At 35.7% G+C, this 16,286-nt stretch overlaps 1 protein-coding gene across 2 annotated transcripts in view; it reads right to left on the bottom strand.

Annotated features, from left to right (window-relative positions):
• The window catches only part of PGR (progesterone receptor), a 100,991-nt gene that overhangs the window by 60,392 nt on the left and 24,313 nt on the right, over positions 1–16,286 (bottom strand). For both annotated transcript variants that reach the window (XM_036859120.1, XM_036859122.1), the window contains exon 3: positions 3,535–3,651. In XM_036859120.1, coding sequence (XP_036715015.1) covers positions 3,535–3,651 — 117 coding nt within the window. The remainder of the gene's footprint in view (positions 1–3,534; positions 3,652–16,286) is intronic.

Here is a 16,286-nt window from a genome sequence, read left to right as displayed (position 1 = left end):
ATTCAATACTGTACTGTATTACTCAAGAATTCATATACAAGAATTATGAGTATGAACACGTTGAGCAATAATTCAGCATATTGGTTATCTGTGAATAAGAAATGAACTTAATGGGTTTAGGGAAGGACAAATCAGAAGTTTCAAAATGCCTGTAATGTCTTATTCCTTATAAAATACAACAAAAATGAAGAAAATATGAAAAATGATCTGATATTAAAAACTGAGTGATGGACACATAGGTGTTTATTCATTTAATATTTTGGTAGGCTTGATATATTCCACAATTAAATAATACAGCAAGTGTTTATTTTATGGGGAGTCACTAAAAAAAATCTCTTACAGGACAATCATTAAAACTGTTATATGAATAGGTATTTTTGTCTTAGGATAGATTTCCAATTATATTATTATTACTGTATATGAATTCAAGAAGTGCTACATATCAAACATTTTAGATAAAATGCTGATGAACTCTGGAAAATGATTAGCTGACTTAAAAAATGCCTCTACTGGAGCAAAGGTCCTGCTGCCAAAGGTTTGTGAAATTAGTTGGAATAAAATTGTTTATAAAATGTGAGAGTAGTAAAGCAATACCTCTAAATCAATAGATTTTTGTATGTAATTTAAATATTTGTGTTTAACTAGAATAATAAATGAAATATTATATAAGTAAACACTTGATTATTTCAGCTACATTCCCAGAAGTTTACGTATTCATTTTGGTCAGGACACATCTGCATCTTCTAATTGGAAAAATGGGGGACTTGCCCTGTGGTCCAGATAGCCTGGGACAGTGTCAGTTTACATCTGTTATACCAGTTTAATTATTCCTATGCTCCATTTTATTCTCAGCTGTATCCTGATTTGAATGATAAATTTTATGGTCACCAGCAATAAAAGGTAGTTTACTGATTGAAATAAATTATGCAAGGGGACAAAAATCCATAAGATTTCAGGAGAACTGAGACACAGGATAGTAAGAGAACCTTGCGAACGTGATGGGAACACAAGAAAATTAAGGACAATATGCTCATATTTCTGCCTATTTCTCTTTCTAATCTCTGAGGCTGGGGCTGAAGTCAATTACAACAGCTCTGTGGTCTTGCTGCTGACCCTGCTCTGATGCTACTTTAGACTATGTCCCTGGAATGGACATCCTCCCCTTTCATCCCAGTTCTGAGTCTTCTCTGAAGTTCTCTTCTCCTTGTTACTCTATTTCTTACTGAGCATCTGTCTTGTTGATGGCTAGAACCCAAGTTTCTCTTCTGAACAAACCCAAGTTTCTCAGTGGCTGGGTGTCTCATCATTTTTACTTTGGTCCATCTTAAATCACTTTTCCATTATAATAGTAAGACCATTAAAATAAATGCAATCACAGAATGGAAGACTGCTTCAAGGGCTAGCACCCTTCCTCAAAGTGAAAAACACTACATTAGACCATATCCCCTTTGCCTCTTCCAAACACTCTTTCTTGTGTCCTGGAAATGACTACAGTTGGACTTCATGTTCAAGAATGTATAGATACCTGTACTTCAAATGACTTCAAAATAATAGTCACAAATCTTTAGTGAGCACTTCTTAAACAGTACAGTAAAAGTACTTTGGTGGTAAAACACCAAAATGAAATTCCTGCTTGCAAACAACTCAATCTTGGATTAGGAGAAAATCCTTGAATGGGATACCAGTAAACAGTTATAAAGCAATGAGGTGAGTACTATAACAAGGGTATACAAGAAGCTATGGGAAGACAGTGAATTCTTGGTGCCTCATGTGGGCTGGGGTAGGGTGGCTGGGTCTCATGACTTCCACTTTGGTCAACCTTACATTGCAAGGGTAGGAATGCTGAAGTAAGTACAATCAGGGCAAGGTCCAATCCAGGCTGGCTCAAGGGCTTTCAGCCTCCCCAGATATGAAAAGCACTACTTTGAACTGTGTCCCCACAAAACCCCTGCCCCTGCACTGACTGGGGTGATGGGAAGATTTCAAAAATTGTGACACTTGAACTTAATATGAAGGATATGTAACAGTTCACAAGGAGTGAAAGGCGAATGGTGCAGGAAAAAGTCAAATGTGTGCAGACTGGTGAAAGTTGGTGGACTGGAGTGTCGGGTTCCCCAAGGATTGGTGGAGTAGGGCTTAGAAAAAGAGAGAGCAGTTGCTAGGTGATGAAAGGGCCCATGTGCTGCATTTAGAAATCTGGGCTTTATCCCATGGATGGTCCACAGACGGCTTATTAGAAAGATCACTGGTTCCACTGCATACAGAATAGAGTTCAAACTCAGATCCAGCTGCCCAAGATAGCTTTCAAGCTTCATTTCTTGCTGTTCCCAGTAAACAGGTGACTTCCAGAAAAATCATCACTGGAATGCATCGTTTTCATGTAAATACCTTTCTCCTTTTCCACTTATAAAGTTTCTATTCACTCTTTGAAAGCCTCCTCTCTGAAGCTTTTGCCAACTCCCTCAGATAGAATTAATTCATTCTTTTGCTCTACTTGCATAGTCATGTTTGGAACTTCTCTTAAATCACCTACTGTTCTGTTTAATAATTATTTTATTACTGATTAGACTGTATCGTGTTCACAGGCAGCAAAGACAGAACTAAGCAGGGTGCTTAACACAGTGGGCATTCAAAACATATTGGTCTCATACATTCCTTCTCAGAAGGTAACACATACCATTTACAGTACATGATCTGTGTTAGGTGGTATACTGAATATATATTTAAATAGTTATGAATTTTTAAAACCTGTGTTAGGAAAATTATAACTACAACATCCAACTCAGGATTTCAGAGGCATTATTGCTTTAGGAAATGACTAAATAAAATGAAAATATTAATCAGAGTAAACGGCTCAGGAGTGATTCTCCTCCCTGATACTCCCCATTAACTGACCCTGCTTAATACATTCCACAGCACTTATCATCATTTGACATATATATTTATTGCTCCTCCCCCCAGAGTGTAAGCTCCATGAAGACAGGGATTTGGTCCATTTTGTTTGCTGCTAACACTGCCAGAACTTAAAATAGTACCCGGTAAGTGTGAGTGTGCAATATCTAGTTACTTAAAGAGAATGGGGGAGGGAAATAGAAAGGGAGGGGTTGATAGAGAGAGGAAGGGATGGAGATTAATGTACTTAACCAATTCATGGAGTCAGTTTTTGAGCTGGAAGGGACTTCATTGTTCTCATTTTATAGACAAAGAGACTGATGCTCAGAAAGGGTTGGTGACTTACTCAAGACCGCAAAGGCAGTGAGTAGCAGAGCCTAAACTCCAACCATGTCACTTAATGAGAGGTTGGTGAACATCCCATAACATCTTCTTATAGGCAATATAGACAAATGGCGGTTTACTACTTCTTTGTAACAAACTTCAACATGCTGGAAATCCACAGCATTAATGAGATGGTATTGATTGCTTCATCCAGACACCAATAATCAAGACAGAAATAAGAAAACTAGGATTTTCTGACCCACCATCTTATAATGTAAATATCAGACAGTATGTTATTGATGAAAACATCATCATTACCTCCAAGAACCATGCCAGCCTGACAGCACTTTCTAAGGCGACATGCTGGGCAGTTTTTTCTGCGGATTTTATCAACAATGCAGTCGTTTCTTCCAGCACATAAGTAGTTATGCTGCCCTAAAAAACAAAAAAGTAAAAATTATTTTTATAATATCTAAAGACCACTGGAAAGTTTATGCAGTGACAACTGAAAAAGAGGAGAGGTGCACATTAGCAAGTGCATGACTGTCTCAGCCAGCCTCTTGCTTGCATAGCTGAATGCTGGTAATGCTCCAAACTTGCTCAATACTTTACCCATGGCTTCAGGAGCCTAAATGAGGGGAAATACAGCTTAGAAACCAATTCTAGGACTCCTTTAAAAATATTTTGTAAAAAAATTCTGTGCATCTTACTAATGGCATCAGCATCAGAATGCTCTTAGATCATTGTTATTTAAAGATTAGCTATATGTGGCTGATAAGCATTAGTGTGTTAAGATAGGCAAGTTCTAGTAAAATCTTTTCTTTTTGACATATAAACCTTCAAGAAAACAGACACAGACAATTAAAGAAGTCTCTGTAATAGGCTTTTTATAAAACATATGTGTTTAATTCTTAAAATCCTGGAGCTAGCTCACTCTTAAAGGATCTCATGAATTTGAAGAGCATGTAAAAAAAATGTCATTAACTGTACTGACTTTATTGTCTGGTTTATTTTGGCTACAAATTAGAAAACAGGATAATAGAAATAATGACAAAGGGAGAAAAATTTAAAACAATGAGAATTCAATTAAGAAGAGGACAGAAGAATTCCAAAAAAATAAGGGTAAAACGTGATCCTGGGGTCATTTTGTGTAGGGGAAACCACTTATACCCTTCAAAAAGTCTGGAATAAGAACTTAATATTCAACGATGATGATTATTTAAACCAAAAATATGTTATATTTAATAAGGCATGGAGCAATCTAACTTACTTAGATTAAACAAAAATGAAAAAAATTTTTCAGCTTAAACATGTAAATATTTATTAACTAGAAAATTTACTGCTTTGGCACTTCTTATTTTCCAATAAATTCCTATGAAACAGACTGTGAGACTTTTAACATCATCAGCATACTTAAAAATAAAAAATAATTTAAAAAATTATGGAATTTTCCTATAGTATTTTATATTAGTCGACATTAAAATCAGATCCACTCTTTTGGCCAAAGTTTGTAGTACAGGAACACAGAGGTACCTTAAATGTGTGCTTAACTGAGCAGGGAAAAGGTTATGCTCCAATGGCGAATGGCAAAAAGGCCATGTCTATGAGATAGCTAATAACAAAATGGTTCTTGACCTGGGGCATTTTTGGATAAGAACAGACAGACTTTTCTTAAAAATGTATTCCTCCACAAACTTATATTCATGTACTCTCACATACTAGTGTTCATTCTCTTGTTTAGGAGTCCTGGGCATTGAGCTTTCCTCCTAATAAAGGGCAGTTATGAAGCTTCACATCCATGCCCACTAGATGAGCAGAATGTACTGCATGCTACTTTCCGATCTAACTATGGTTTAATTTTTTTCCACAAGTTATATTTGCAGGCTGCAGGAGTGGGTGTGGAAGTAAAAGTGTGTGTAAGTTTATCTATCTATTTACCTATTGATCTATCATCATTTATCTAGACTCTACACTGATTTCTCACAAGAAGAGAGAACAGACAATAGAAAGCAAGATTTTCCGTGCTATTCAGAGAACAAACTTAAACAAACAGTGTCAGAGATGTAATTGTTGTTTGAAGGGAGGCTGTTCTACTCTCTGCTCCTCTGTCGTGAATATCCAGAAAAAAATCCTGAACCATAAGCAGCTGCAATGCTGCTGAGTTTTCTCATTTCTGTTTCTTAAATGATTTACAACAGCACCCCTTTCAGTGTTTCAGAGAAAGAGTCCCCATTAGAGGGCACTCAGTCTGTTCCTGAAACCATTCCTTCCTACCTGCTTTCAAATCTTCATCATCCACTTCCCCCTTTCTCTCCTAAAATCTTTATTCTCTCCCCCTCCAATGATGTCCTCCTTTCTCCTCAAGTTTTTCCATTTCAAAAATTCCAGCATCAAGGAAAAAAAAAACTGTCTCACTCTAAAGTCTCCTTGACTTCATCCCTTTCTTTGTCATCTAAGTTGCTGAAAAAGTCATCTATATTTGCAGTCTTCATTCAATTTCCTTTACTCCTCAGCATACTGTAATTTGGCTTATACGTTCACTGTTCTTATAAAGTGGAGTAACGTTGTCAAAGCTTTCTTCATTCTTAAATACAGTGAATTCTTCCTTGACTTTCTGTACAATTTGCCGTGGGTGATTTCTCTCCACACCTGTCCCCCATTTTATTTGAAGCATGTCTCTTCTGACTTTTCATCTTCTTTCCAACAGTTCAGTTTAAGTTCCCACTGCCGATCCCTCTTCCTTTGCCTATTCCTTATACGTTGTATTCCACTGTACACATTAGGTGGGGAGTCTCATCATCTCTGCATGGCTCCAAAATCTCATCCTGAGCTCTGACCTTCCAACTACCTCTCTGTAGGTACCTCAAACTTAAAATATATGAAAAAGAATTCAGTGATTATCTGGTCAAATCGTTCATTTCATAAATTGTATCATCAGAGAAATTTTGTAACAAATTAAGGAAATTCAAAACAGAAAATCATCTACAATCCCATTATCATGCAACTATTTTCATTTTCGTGTTTTCTTCCAGTCTGTCTATACAGACCTAGAAGGTATTTAACATCTATTTGCTAACATTTGTTAAGTAAATATATATACACTTTTACAAAATCCTCATTAATTCAACAAATATTTATTGAGTGTTTATTGAGTATGTCCCAACACTGTTTTTTGAATAATCCCTTTTCCCCACTTAATTGAAATTCCATCTTAACTGCTGATACTGCAGTGCTGAAGAGCAGTTACTGAAGTCAGATTGTTTGTTCAAAGCTCATATATGAAACCTACAATCTGTAAGATAATAATAACAACAACAACAGACAATTACTAAGCACTTACTATGTGCTAGGCACTGTTACAAGCTATTTGCATATATTAACTCATTTAATCATCACAGCAACCTTGGGAGGTATTATTACTCCCATTTTATAAAATTAACTGAGGCACAGATAAGTTAAGTAACATGCTTAAGGTCACACAACTAGACATTTTAGCTTAATTAACCCAAGAGGTTGTATAGGAAGTTAAGGGTATGAACTTTGGAGCAATACTGCTTAAGTTCGAAATTCAACCTCACTACTTATTAGCTGGGTGACCTATGGCAAGTGAAAGGAAGATAATGTTAGTAACTTGGGCCACATTTAAGGACTGAATGAGCTCATGTAAGAGCTTAGAATAGTCTGGTATATAGCAAGTACTTAATGACTGTCTACTACAATTATGATTATTATCACATCCCTAAATGCCAAATACAGGTAGATCTGTTCTAGATATGACCCAAGAATTTTGTACCTAGCCAAGTTATTCGCTTTTAAAGGCAATTGAAAGACATTCTCAAATATGCGTAAAATCAGGAAATAAGGCCCTGATATACTACTCTTCCTAAAGAGATTCCTAAAGATGTAACCTAGCCAACAATAGATGAGTTACAACAGAGAATGCATGAGAGAAGAAGTCTGGTGTGAAAGGATTGATAACAAGTTCTAAATAAATTGAAATATATATTTAAGTATAAATAAAGAAATTATAGTTACCAAATAGAATGCAATCCTTATAACTCTTGGGGCAAAAATGATAAGCATTTCAAGATTTGATGTTTGATGGGAAGGAATATCTCTGGTAATTAAAGCTACCAGCATGAAGTCACTACCTTGAGGAATTGGCATGACTCATATCAACATAGATTCATATAAAGAATGGAATAACAACGAAATCTGGAAGCTCAGTCCACTCTAAGCTATGGTTATGTTTAACACTAATTTTGGGCTGTCAAAACTGCAAAGCAGCTACAGCATCATGCAAGCAAATATAGGGGGTATAGTTAGAGGTTAATCTTCTCTAAGAGATCTTTTGGCATAAGAAATGTTGCAGCCAGCCAATCCCAACTAGAGATGACTAAAATAAGCTGGCATGGGGCCCAGGCCTGCCTCCTACCACAACACTTGGCCTGGACTCAGAGCCACCAAGAAGGCAAGGGATGTAGAAAGGACCACTCCATCACATGCGTCAATCCACCAAGTACCTGGCTATATATGCAGATGAAGAAAGTTCACACCTAAAAGCACTGGCTCTGTTACAACATTATCTGAGAAGTCTGCAAAATACTAAACTCTGGTGGGTGCAAATCCAACATAATGTCTGTTGCTACCACTTTTCTTCAGACAGTAGTCCCAAATTTATATCCTGGCTTCGAAAAACACATCCACGTCCAGATCCACTTGCTGATTTCTCGTAAGTCACAGATTGATGGTTCAAATTGCATATTGCTGCTGCTCCAGAGTCCAACATAACATTGTCGCTATACAATGAGTCTATAAAAAGTCACTCTATTAAACCACTCTATGCATTCTACTTTCTAATGTCCTTGCTGTCTACCCACACCATCACCCTCAGGAGTTACAAGACATTCAGGAGTATTTATAAGCTATGGGTCACCACAAACAGAAAAAGGGGCATAATGATCAACAATAGGAGAGTTTACCCAAATAAGAGATACTATCTACATCTCCCTCTTAATATATACAGCATTTGCCCCTGTTGAAAACCAGAGAACTATTACCTGAAGTCTGTAATAGAGCACTATTTTTTCTTTCTCCTTGGAAAACCTCTTACCTCCTTTATGGTGGGAAAAGTGAAAGGTGAGTACTAACTACTATGTCTTTTCTTTTTAATTACTTACTCTCTTATTTTCTTTATGCTCCAGTTGTACTACATTGTACAATATCATTGTATTTCCCCAAACTCTCTAATGTCTCTATGACTCTCCTCCCTTTTCCAAATTTATCTGCTTGGCAAACTCTTACTCATCTTTCAATTCTGGTCTTAACTGACTGATCCTAGAAAGGTGTGGATTTTCTTCTGTTGTGCAACTGCACATTCCATTATCTTCCTCTTATAAATGCTGTGTGCCTGTTTCCCCTACACTCTGTGAGAGTAGAAACTAGGTCTTTAGATCCTTGTGTCTAGTAAGAGTTTCGTAAATGTTTGTCAAATACATGTAAACCTAATTATATGCATTATTTCACCAACAGTCATAAATATATTTATAATCAACAATATAAGGTCTATAATAATATTTCACTTATTGTCATAAAAATTACTTGCTCCAGATTTTTATTTACCACCTTTCAACTTTTATTTTTATTACAGAATGCCTTTTATTTCAGTAAATTCCTTGCCTTTTTATACCAGTAAACCATAAGTTACATGTAGAGCCTTTAACAAGCTTATTTTTAATATCTATCTTCACAAAAACATAAATATTTTAAACTATCTCTGAAAAACATATGTTTAACAATGTAAAATAGGGATTATTGAATGGTTATATGTATATACTGTTTCTAATTGGTCTCTATATTTAACATTTTAATATAACTCCAAGTGTTACTATTATTTAAAAAATCATATTCTGTGAAAATAAAAGCACTATTAAAATGTGATTAGCACTATTAAAATATGATCATTTTATTTGTCTAGTGATGTACAAAAATTTTAGATACAGGACAAATAAAATTCCATTTTAATTGAAATGAATCTCTTTATTATAAGCTAGAAAGAGATTTACCTTTAAAATAAGAAATCTATAGTATTTGTGTTGCCTCTCTGAGCACAAGTGAACACATTTCAATTTAGTTTGAGAAAAGTCACAATTTTTCATGGCTTTTTATGAAAAGGAGAGGGAAATATGTAGCAAAATGACAGGAGAAATGAGTATATGTTCAACAGATAAAGGAGCAAAGAAGAAAAAGTATGATATAATCCACCAAAATTTGGGCTTGAGGTAATATAAGCTAGTGCAAACGGGAACACTCTTTCCACCACAAATACACAAATAGTGGATAAACTATGGTAGAAGCATGTTGTCAAATTGCAGTCAAGGAAGAGCAAAGGAAGGAAGAAAGGAAGGAAGGGAGGGAGGGAGGGAGGAAGGAAGGAAGGAAGAAAGGGAATTTCATAAGTCAGAAAAAAGAAAGATATGAAAGCCAGAGGGGTAAACTTGAGTGAACTTTGCAGTAATGCAAAACCATTTCAGATGCAGATATAGGACCTAGGAGCCAAGAGCTGGGGTTTGAAGCCCACGAGGGTTTGGGATATGTGACATCAGGCTTAATGGGAGAAAGGGGCAGGAACTGAAGTTTGCACAAAATGGAGATTCTCAAAAGGCTGTCTTATTCATGAAAATCGTGCTCAAAAACACTACCAAGAATATTTTTAAAATATTTTTTAAAGAATATTTCATCGAAGCCAGGAATCTGTCCAAAACTTTGAGTTGGGAGAGGAGTTATTATCCACGACTAAAAACAACAAACAAACAAACAAATATCTTGGTCTTTACGGGAGACGATTTTCACTACCACACGGTGTATAAACCTGCGCCATGGAACAAATACTGGTCCAGGACCAGTGAAATTACCAGGATCCTCAGAGAGGCACATACAAAACTTATCTTGTAAGGATAGGTATGCACATATGAAAAAAAAATTGTACAAGAATATTTATAGAAACAGTGTTCATAAATAGCCCCAAATTGAAAACAACCCAAATGATCATCTACAGCATAATGTATAAACAAACTCTATTTTATTCATTCAGTGCATCATACAGTAATGAGAATGAATGTCTAGCCCATGCAAAAATGTGAATGGACTCCATGAGTATAATGTTACGTGAAAGAACTAGACACAGGAAAATGTATGACTCCATTAATATAAAGTTCCAAAACAGTTAAAACTATCTATGATGTTAGAAGCCAGGATGGTAGTTACTTTTTGGGAGTGATTAGAAGGGGTGCAAGGGGACTTTTGGAAAGCTAATGATTTAGAAAATTTTTTTGACCTGGGTGATGGTAACAAGGGTTCCATGGTTTGCTTAGTGAAAATTCATTAAGATCTACATCTTTAATTTGAGCACTCTTCTGAAGGTATTTATGTCAATAAAAAATTTCCTTCTTTCTTTTTTAAAATGGTTCCACGTATGAGGACAGCCTAGAAGGCATTGTGGTCCAACAGAGGGAGTCTGCATAAGGCTGACCACTGGAAGTACAGAGGCTAAGGAGTCCAGAAAAGAAGAGAGGCATCACCTGCATTGCAGGATTACAGTTGGGGCTTCCCAGTGAAATATCCCCAAGAATCCTACCAAAGTATCTTGCCGGAGAAAGAGTCAACTACAATCATCCACCCAACACAGAGAACTCCGGTGACAGTCATGTATGTACCTGCCGTGTACAACAGTGCCTTTCCCTTCAACCCCTCTTCCCATGCCTTAGCCCTGAAAAGGTCAAAATCAGCTGCTAATTGGTCTTAATTCGTGTGAGCAGGGTGAGAAGGAAGTGATCTTGTTCTTTCTTCCCTGCAGGCTTCAGGCCCCAGGCCCCAAGCAGTGCTGAGCTGGGGCAAAGGAGAAATCCTAAGTTAGATGAGAGTTTGTAATTTTTACTGTATTGCTGGCCTGCACATTTTGATCCTGAAATAAGATTGTTCTTCTGATTAAAAACTATATGATTGGACTAAGATTTCATGCAGAGGATGGAAGAATAAAGGTCATGCTAATATTGGTATTTTGAAAAAAACTGTAGGTGTGTGTGTGTATAAAACAATCAGGGAACTATTTTAATGTTGCTAGTAATATAAGTGTAAACCAGTGGTTCTCAACCAGAGGCAATTTTGCCTCCATCCCCCACCTCCACTCTGGGACATTTCACAGTGCCTGGGGACACTTTTGTTTTACACAACTGAGGGGTTAGGTGCTACTGAGGAGAGGCCAGGGATGTTGTTAAACATCCTACAATGCACAGGACAATCCCCACAATAAAGAATTAACTGGGCCAAAATACTAACAGTGCCAAGCTTGAGATATCTTGGTGTTAACTCATGATTGCCCCGCTTTTTCAAAAAGATGTATTTTCTAGGTCTGTCCATTGAAAATGCCCAGAAGCAAAAACAACCATGGCAGCAATAAGCACTAGGATCCAGACTGATCGTCAAGTCTAATATCATTTTCATCTGAAAGCAACCAGGGCTCCTTGGAGAAGTGGCTGATACAGGACTGGGATACTTTGTTGTGACAGAGTTTCATGTTACTGAGAGTTAATGAAATGTGTCAAAGCCACATTGACCAAAGATAAGACAATTTCTACATCAAAAAGAATTTAGTTTAAGTGATTAAAACACACTGACTATATATAGTTTAAGTGATTAAAGCACATTGACTATATAAAAAGCCATGAGTACAAAATGAACTCACTGGAAACTACTGGAGGTTGCTAGGGCATAAACTCATTACTTTGAAAATTGATAATTAAAAAGAAATAATTAAGCAACTAATAGGTCTTCCAGTATAAATTTTAAGATTACCAAATTGCCTTTTGGAAGAGAGAAAGAATAAAATGATTTTATAGCTCATAAAATTAGAAGGAATAATAGAAGTAGAATATAACCCTTTCGCAATCTCTAAGGAAATGACCACCACCTGAGAAGTATGAAAAGACAGTTAAAAAACTCCTCCATTTTCCCATTACATATCTGTGTGATGCCATGTTTTCTTTATATGCTTCAACCAAAACAACATATTGCAACAGATTAAATGTAGACGAAGGTATGAGACACAGCTGCATTCTATTAAGGCAGACATTAAAATGACTTTTAAAAATGTAAAATAATGTCACTGTTGTCATTAAATTTTTTTGGTTTGGAAAATTAACATCTCATGGGTTTGCTATTTTTTAAGTGAGTTAAAAAATGTTTTTAAAATTATCAGTTTTAGTTCTAATATGACAAATATTGATAGATATAATCCACATAACAAAAACTCTTTGGGTTCTCCATAATTTTTAAGCATGTAAAAAGATTATGAGACCAGAGTGTTTGAGAACCACTGGCCTATGTATGATTCTCCTCAAAATATTTAATCTGAATCTAATCATGTGGGAAAAACATCAGACAAATCCAGACTGTGAGAATTTCTACAACAGCTGGCCTGGACTCCTTAAAAATGTTAAAGTCCTGAAAGAGAAAAAAAAAGGTGGAAGGTCCTTTTAGATTAAAGACTTAGAGACTTGTTAGCCAAATGAAATACATAGTTCTTGATTGGATCCTGCATGAAAAAACAATCTATATGGGACAGTTTGGGAACAATTGGGAAAATCTGAATACTAGCTATATATTAGATAAAATTATTATACCAATGTTAAACTTTCCGGTGTGATAATAATATTGTGGTTATATTGTTATTGTCCTTAGGAACACATTTTTGAAATGTTGCGAGGTGAAATACTACGTCTGCAACTTACTTTCAAATAGTTGAGTACAGATATTCATTTACCAGTATTGTTTTGAATTTTCTAGAAGCAAAGTATTCTGAAGACACATACAGAATGAGATAAAGGTTTGGACCAGTTTTTCCTATCAGCCAAACAGGGGCTGGTCATATAAAACCAGAGTGAAAAGAGGGGGGAAGAATGAAAATCTGGCAGAGTGTGAAAAAAGCTGGACAATCATGAACCAGTAAGTTTTAAAGTATCTTAATGTAAGATTCAAGGGTTCTTGAGTAAAGTGAAGAAAAAAGGTGTGGGGGGAGGGGGAGAAGGAAGGAGACAACATTTTATCTACCCACACTATGGGTAAGTATACTAGGAACTTAACTGGTTTATTTCATGTAATCCTTATAAATAAAATAGACATGACACAGGTATTTAAATTTCCCAAGGGGAAATGGCTAGTAAGATACATGGAAATACCTAAAGATAGAGTAGATATAAGAGGCTCAGGCTGGGAACAAAGAGGGAACAGAATATGTTCTTTGAGAACAGAGACACCTGTACTGGGCACCAGACATGATCATGGCACTTGCAAGGGCTGCTCTGGAGAGTTACATCACCCTGGCATGTAGCAAGGGCCACAGAAAGGCACCTCCCATCTCTTAAACAAGAGTGTTGCTAAGCTTCATCCTGAACCAGAGGGCATCCCAGGAATCCAATTTCACATATGTGAGAATGTATGTTGTCTTCACCCAAGAATAGCAACTCAGCTTGATAGCAATATCCCAGAATTTAGTGCTTCAAACAGGAAGTCTAACGTCAGCCCAATTTTTATTTCCTGGTAGTTAACCAGTTATTTTTTTTCTTGTTTAAACTCATGGAGCATGTATTTTTTCTATGTAAAATGAAAAACTTGTTCAATATATGCAAAGGTAGAGCTTTTTACATTATATCTGTTTGGGGCAGAGTGAGCTATTTTGATGTACAGAATAAAATTTTTATTTAACTATTTAATCTACTTCTGTCATCCAAGTTCTATCACCTATTAACTATAAATCCTTGAATAAATCATTTAACTTCTTGGTGCTTCATTTTCCACATCTATAATATAATAGTTAAAAGGCTATTTGAGAGTTGAATAAAATAACGTGTTAACACGTACCACTATGACAAACATAGAATAAATGCTTAATAGATAGTAATTATGATAGTTCAGTAAACAAATACTTATTGAATATCTTCCATGTCTTGGCATTTTTCTAGGTGATGATGATAAGATCCCAGGAGCCTACTTTTCATAATCAGTTAATAATTTTGTTTAACTTGTTTTTTAGTTTATTTTTCAGAAACACTGATTATTTATAGGTTGGATATCTGCTCTCTATTCATCATATCTGTTATTCAACAACACAGTGATAAGACCATATGCCTTATAGTCAAATAGACTTCCACTCAAATTCTAGTTCCATCACTAGCTACACCTTGAGAAAATTATCTTAATTTTCCCACCTATAAAATGGAAATAAACACTATAAAAGGCTGTTATATGGATCAAATGAGCTAAATTAGATAAAATAGCACACAGAGTACTACATAGTCAAAACAATAAATCACAGGTTGAAATTTTCACCAATTTGCCATTTTTCCTTCATTGTGAAATAACTCTTTAAATATGAACTCTACATAACTGATTTTATTTTCTGCTCTTTATGGATTCCAATACAGAGTTTAAATCTGCTATTACATTTTTGGATCCTACTGTGGCATTTTCTTATCTCATCCAGCTACATTTTCATCTCATCTAGTTCTTTCCTATGAAATTCATTCTTGTTTTGCAGACACTGTCATCTTTTGTCTTAATAACTGAAAGCAGATTATTACCCAAATTTTTCTTCTGTTTCTTTTAGCAAATCAATTTTAAATAAGCTTTTTCCTAAAATTAAATCTATGTATTACTAATAGAGGTGTTAAACAACTTGAAATGCTCTAGTGGAGGAATGTGACTGTTAAATGAGAGACTGGAGGTCACCAAAGTTTGTTCCAGGACATTCACTGAAGCTGGAAGTTAGAATGAGTTGGTGAGTGCAGAGTGTCCAGAAACAAAATTAGAATGGAAAGAGCCAATTGCCAACATCCTGAGAGTTGGCTTGGATTGTCTGAAGAAATTAGTAAGGTTAGAGCTGCCCCAGTCAGCGAGAATCGTAGTGGAGAGGAAGGTCAGCGTGCAACGGGGCTCAGATCCTGTAGAGCCTTGGAGACCACTGTAAGAACTTTGGTTTTTCTCTGAAAGAAATATAGTGCCATTGCAGAGTTTTGAGTAGAGGACTTACATGATCTGGCTTAAATTTTAACAGTATCACTTTGGCTTCTAGGTTGAATATAGACTCTACGAGGACAAGAGTAGAAATGAGACCAGTTAAGAGGCTGTTGAAATAAATCCAAAGGAGAACAATTGTGGCTTGAAACCAAGTGGTCAGTGGAGGTGGTGATAAAAAGAGATCAGATTCTGGATATAATCTGAAAAAGGAACTAAATAGTTTATAGAATCTTACCAAGTGACATTCCAATATTTAATTTTTTAAAGGCCTCAATGCTACCATTCAAAATTGTTTCCTCTTCTTTCTTCTCTTCATCACTTTTAAATTTAAATTCTTTCTGACTATGTGTCAGCTTCTCATCCATTCTTCCTGAGGCTAGTTCTACTGCTCTCTTTATAAACAAAATGATGCCTCCAGATCTGTTCTGAACTCTCTCCTAATTATCCATGTATCTTTAAAGTTGTAAAAGACTAAATTGTATGCAGCATCCAATTAGTTACACCTGGTACTTTTAATTATCTATTTAGATAACCTGTAGGCATTTAGGGGCGGTAAGGGATTACATACAAAATTTTAAAAAGCCACACAATTATTTGACCTTAAGAAAATTTCACATACTACTGAGAAAGGAGGTGTTTAAGACATCTATATATTGATAAAAAATATGAAAAAATCACAAAACTCTATGTCAACAAGGTTGTTTAAATCACTGTACCACTCTGATGCAAGATTATGACTCTTTACACACATGTAAATGCTTCTTTCCCTCATATTTTTATAGTTTATTTTTTCTCTTGAGTATAGTAATCCTGAATTTATCATTGTTCAACTTCATTATTTTGTTCAAATTTCTATTTAGGCATATCAAGTGACTTAAGATTCTGTTATAATTCTCTTGAGTCACCCCAGTCTCACCTGAAATTGGTTTTGTAAAAAACTAGAATTATATGGACAATTAATTAGCATTTTCCTACTCGTTATTTAGGTCTAGGCCCCC

Source organism: Balaenoptera musculus, chromosome 8, assembly GCF_009873245.2.
Source record: "Balaenoptera musculus isolate JJ_BM4_2016_0621 chromosome 8, mBalMus1.pri.v3, whole genome shotgun sequence".
Lineage (NCBI taxonomy): Eukaryota > Metazoa > Chordata > Mammalia > Artiodactyla > Balaenopteridae > Balaenoptera > Balaenoptera musculus.
Note: the sequence above shows the minus strand (reverse complement) of the source record. Positions and strands in the feature narration are given on the sequence as shown.